The 5,787-nt window shown below is 41.3% G+C and overlaps 1 protein-coding gene across 1 annotated transcript; it reads right to left on the reverse strand.

Annotated features, from left to right (window-relative positions):
- Positions 1-1,797: 1,797 nt before the first annotated feature.
- Positions 1,798-4,150, reverse strand: LOC142471169 (olfactory receptor 1E16-like). The gene is made up of 3 exons (XM_075577956.1): positions 3,198-4,150; positions 2,560-2,590; positions 1,798-2,208 (listed from the first exon to the last, which is right to left on the reverse strand). The coding sequence occupies exons 1-3, from the start codon at positions 4,148-4,150 to the stop codon at positions 1,798-1,800; spliced, it is 1,395 nt and encodes a 464-aa protein (XP_075434071.1).
- Positions 4,151-5,787: the final 1,637 nt, after the last annotated feature.

Raw genomic sequence — 5,787 nt, forward strand, 5'->3', positions numbered from 1 at the left:
GATAATGTTCAATTGTATGCATTGTACAATAAAGTATTTAAGACACCAATAATCGTGTGGTAAAGTACTCATAAATACGAAAATTGTGCGCCGCGCTCGCACCGCGCTATAAGCGGATTTGCGTTGTAACGGATCGCGTTCTAACAGGGTTGAGCTGTATATATTATCTCAATGTATATCTCAATGCCTTCAGTCTCAGCCTCGGCCTAAAGACATTATTAAACAATAACAGTCACAGCAATGCTGCATTCACAATGATTTATTTTTAGTTATGTTTGTGTGTATGTAAAATTTATATTTATTTATAATGCGCACACAGTGTTCTCAGCGCATCACAATACATACAATACAGGGAAATCTAATACAATAAATACAATAAAGGAAATCAAACTATAGGAAATAAAATCTCTGCGCTGAAGAGCTTACAATCTAAGTGATAATGTGCGAGACTTACAGGGACAGCAGGTGTGTATTACACCTTTATCCTGCAAGTAATAATAAATGATGTATTGTGGTTGCATCCTCCATATACAGTACATGTACCACATACGTTCTGCAAGAAGACCAATATTATAATAATAATAATAATAATAATAATAATAATAATATCTATAACGTTATTATCACTGTTAATATGATTAAAATCTAGTATTTTCTTATCTACTGTATATTAATGACTTGTATCTATAAAGTGACAATAATACAGATGGACTACAATACATGGGATATACAAGTCATTGTGACAGATGTAAAAAGCATTATTTTACCTTCTGATCACATAGAATTTCAGGTTATAAAGCAAAGTTTCCATGGGATTTAACGGCAGTGATAACGCAGAATATAAGAACATTTCCCACCACAATGCGCCTGTGAGAGTAATAACCTTTTCTACACCTGTACATGTACCGGTACCAGCACACCGCTTTCTGATCATCTAACTATGCAGTGACTCTTCCCATTGGGGAGGCAGGACATCCTGATATAAATCTTATCAGGAAGAGGTCATCTGTCCTCATACTAAGCAGTGTCTACTCCCGACGTCCTTACACAAATTCAATATCAATCATCTTACTTTCTATACAGTACAGAGAGGTCCATATGTTGGGTTACCTCCCTCTCCTTTCATGTCAGAAATCTGTTGAATTGTGTAACCTTCTCCTCAGAGCTGCCCTGATCTCCTGGTTTCTCAGGATGTTTGTGATGTTGTTGAAGAAGGGAGTCACCACCGTGTACAGCAGAGATAGGACCTTGTTTATGGTTAATGAGTGTCCTCTGGATGGAATAATATACAGGAGGGCCCCACTAATAAGGCGGGTTCCGTTCTGAGGGCCCGGCGTAAAGCGAAAATCGCCGTAAAGTGGAACCCTTCTCGGCACCACCGTATCGGCGGATCGCTGAAAAGCAGAGCTCCGAGAAGCGGGGCCCTTCTGTACATAATAATCAGTGTCCCATAATATGTGCAAACAACTGAGATGTGAGAGCTGCATGTGGAGAAGGCTTTCTGTCTCCCAGTGGTGGAGGGGATCCTGAGGATGGTGAGGAAGATACATACGTAGGTCACAATGATGAACACAAATGGCGAGAGGGCTGAAGGGAAGGCTAGCACAAAGTCTTGAATTTCTAAGAAGGAGGTGTCTGAGCACGAGTGTTTTAGAAGAGGAGCAAAATCACAGAAGATATGGTCAATGACATTGGAGTCACAGAACTGCAACTGACTGATTAGAAGAATTAAGAGTAATATAAACCTAAAACCTAAGAGCCAAGACCAGATAACAAGCTGAAGTTGAAGCTTAAAATTCATAATGGTGGTGTAACGCAACAAGTGACAGATGCCAAGTAACGGTCGTAGGACATCACTGTGAGGAGGAGACTCTCTGTAGCCACGGAGGAAGCAAAGAAGTGAAGTTGACTAATGCAGCCAGCAACAGACAGGGTGCCACCTTCTCCCCATATGAGGCGTAGCATGTTGGGGACAATAAATTTTGTGAGCAGGATGTCGGATAAGGACAAGTGGGCAAGGAAGAAGTACATGGGAGAGTGGAGTTGGTGACTGGTTGACACCAATGCGATGATCAGGAGATTACTACTTATGGTCATAATGTAAGTCACGAGGAACAGAGAGAAAAGAAAAATCTTGGAGTTGTGAAGATTCTGGAATCCAAGAAGCAGGAATTCTGTGACTATGGTGTGATTCTTCCCCAGCATCGCCTGTTAACAGAGTAAACACAAATTACTTATTCGATACCTGTGTTATCCTAAGATGAGATGTGGTTAAAGGCTGTAAAACAACCCATTCCACTGTCCCTCCCTTTATGCATTTGCATTAACACCTTCACTCTTCTCCCAACTGTCTCCTTTACACTCCTTCTAGAAATAATCTACATCTTCTAGATAGATAGCACCTTCTATTCTGGAATAATGAGTACAAATGTAGAAGGCTTCATTGTTCCTCCCGATAACACAAACTGTCTTATGATAACTCATAATATAAGTTTCCATAGGAAATAAAATCTCTGCACTGAAGAGCTTACAATCTAAGTGATATGTTGCGAGACTTACAGGAACAGCAGGCATGTATTCCACCTTTATCCTGTAAGTAATAATACATTATGTATTGTGGTTGCATCCACCATATACATGTACCACATACGTTTCTGCAAGAATACCAATATTATAATAATAATATACATATCTATAACGTTATAATCACTATTAATATGATAACAATCTAGTATTTTCTTATCTACATTAATTATATCTATTAAATTATTATCTCTACTGACAATAATACAGATGGACTACAATACATGAAATATACAAGTCATTGTGACAGATGTAAAAAGCATTATTTTACCTACTGATCACATAGATTTTCATGTTATAAAGCAAAGTTTCCATGGGATTTAATGTCAGTGATAACGCAGAATATACTGTAAGAACATTTCCCACCACAATGCGCCTGTGAGAGTAATAACCTTATCTACAACTGTACATGTACCGGTACCAGCACACAGCTTTCTGATCATCTAACTATACTGTGACTCTTCCCATTGGGAAGGCAGGACATCCTGATATAAATCTTATCAGGCAGAGGTCATCTGTCCTCCTACAGTGACTACTCCCGAGGTCCCTACACAAATTCAATATCAATCATCTTACTTTCAATACAGTACAATGAGGTTCATATGTTGGGTTACCTCCCTCTCCTTTCATGCCAGAAACCTGTTGAATAGTGAAACATTCTCCTCAGGGCTGCCTCTATCTCCTGGTTCCTCAGGCTGTATATGATGGGGTTGAAGAAGGGAGTCACCACCGTGTAGAGCAGAGATAGGACCTTGTTAAAGTTAAATGAGTGTCCTCTTGATGGAAAAGCGTAGATAGTAATCACAGTCCCATAATATGTGCAAACAACAAAGATGTGAGAACTGCAGGTGGAGAAGGCTTTCTGTCTCCCAGTGGTGGAGGGGATTCTGAGGATGGTGAGGAAGATACATACGTAGGTAACAATGATGAAAACAAAAGGCAAGAGGGCTAAAGCGATGGATAGCACAAAGATTTCAATTTCTAAGAAGGAGATGTCTGAGCACGAGTGTTTCACAAGCGGAGCAAAATCACAGAAGATATGGTCAATGACATTGGAGTCACAGAACTGTAACTGACTGGTCGGAAGAATTAAGAGTAATATAAACATAAAACCTAAGAGCCAAGACCAGATGACCAGCTGCAGGCGAAGCTTAAAATTCATGATGGTGGTGTAACGCAACGGGTGACAGATGGCCAGGTAACGGTCATAGGACATCACTGTGAGGAGGAGACTCTCTGCAGCCCCACAGGAAGCAAAGAAGTGAAGTTGACTAATGCAGCCAGCAACAGACATGGTGCCACCTTCTCCCCATATGAGGCGTAGCATGTTGGGGACAATCACTGTTGTGAGTAGGATGTCGGATAAGGACAATTGGGCAAGGAAGAAGTACATGGGAGAGTGGAGTTGGTGACTAGTTGACACCAATGTGATGATCAGGAGATTACTACTTATGGTCATAATGTAAATCACGAGGAACACAGTGAAGAGTAAATTCTTAAAGCTGTGAAGAGTCTGGAATCCAAGAAGCAGGAATTCTGTGACTATTGTTTGATTCCTCCCTAGCATCGCCTGTTAACAGAGTAAACACAAATTACCTCTTCGATACTTGGGATATCATGAGATGAGATGGGGTTAAAGGTTGTAAAACAACCCATTCCACTGCCCCTCCATTATGCCATTGCTATTACCCCTTCTCTCTGCTCTCAACTGTCTTCTTTATACTCCTTTGTCTTTACTGCTCTCGTTCTCCTAAACCCCATGTTCCCCCACTGCCCCATACAGTAATTGGAGGATGCAAGCACAATAAATCATGTATTATTACTTACAGGATAAAGGTGGAATACACGCCTGCTGTCCCTGTAAGTCTCGCACATTATCACTCAGATTGTAAGCTTAAAATTCATAATGGTTGTGTAACGCAACGGGTGACAGATGGCCAGGTAACGGTCATAGGACATCACTGTGAGGAGGAGACTCTCTGCAGCCCCACAGGAAGCAAAGAAGTGAAGTTGACTAATGCAGCCAGCAACAGACATGGTGCCACCTTCTCCCCATATGAGGCGTAGCATGTTGGGGACAATCACTGTTGTGAGTAGGATGTCGGATAAGGACAAGTGGGCAAGGAAGAAGTACATGGGAGAGTGGAGTTGGTGACTGGTTGACATCAATGTGATGATCAGGAGATTACTACTTATGGTCATAATGTAAAATCACGAGGAACACAGTGAAGAGTAAATTCTTAAAGCTGTGAAGAGTCTGGAATCCAAGAAGCAGGAATTCTGTGACTATTGTTTGATTCCTCCCTAGCATCGCCTGTTAACAGAGTAAACACAAATTACCTCTTCGATACTTGGGATATCATGAGATGAGATGGGGTTAAAGGTTGTAAACAACCCATTCCACTGCCCCTCCATTATGCCATTGCTATTACCCCTTCTCTCTGCTCTCAACCGTCTTCTTTATACTCCTTTTGTCTTTACTGCTCTCGTTCTCCTAGACCCCATGTTCTCTCACTGCCCCATACAGTAATTGGAGGATGCAAGCACAATAAATAATTTATTATTACTTACAGGATAAAGGTGGAATACACGCCTGCTGTCCCTGTAAGTCTCGCACATTATCACTCAGATTGTAAGCTTAAAATTCATAATGGTTGTGTAACGCAACGGGTGACAGATGGCCAGGTAACCGTCATAGGACATCACTGTGACTAGGAGACTCTCTGTAGCCCCACAGGAAGCAAAAAAGTGAAGTTGACTAATGCAGCCAGCAACAGATATGGTGCCACCTTCTCCCCATATGAGGCGTAGCATGTTGGGAACAATAACCGTTGTGAGTAGGATGTTGGATAAGGACAAGTGGGCAAGGAAGAAGTACATGGGAGAGTGGAGTTGGTGACTGGCTGACACCAATTTGATGATCAGGAGATTACTACTTATGGTCAGAATGTAAGTCGCGAGGAACAGAGAGAAGAGTAAAATCTTAAAGCTGTGAAGAGTCTGGAATCCAAGAAGCAGGAATTCTGTGACTATTGTTTAATTCCTCCCTAGCATCGCCTGTTAACAGAGTAAACACAAATTACCTCTTCGATACTTGTGATATCTTGAGATGAGATGTGGTTAAAGGTTGTAAAATAACCCATTCCACTGTCCCTCCATTATGCCATTGCTATTACCCCTTCTCTCTGCTCTCAACTGTCTTCT

Source organism: Ascaphus truei, chromosome 20 (genome assembly GCF_040206685.1).
Source record: "Ascaphus truei isolate aAscTru1 chromosome 20, aAscTru1.hap1, whole genome shotgun sequence".
NCBI classification, from domain to species: Eukaryota; Metazoa; Chordata; class Amphibia; order Anura; family Ascaphidae; genus Ascaphus; species Ascaphus truei.

Coding starts and splice junctions, on each gene's coding strand:
- LOC142471169 (XM_075577956.1), bottom strand. CDS start 4,150: ATGCTAGGGAGGAATCAAACAATAGTCACAGAATTCCTGCTTCTTGGA. Junction 2,591..3,197: donor TGGCATGAAAGGAGAGGGAG/GTAACCCAACAT, acceptor TATTACTTACAG/GATAAAGGTGGAATACATGC. Junction 2,209..2,559: donor AATACATGCCTGCTGTTCCT/GTAAGTCTCGCA, acceptor CTCTGTTAACAG/GCGATGCTGGGGAAGAATCA.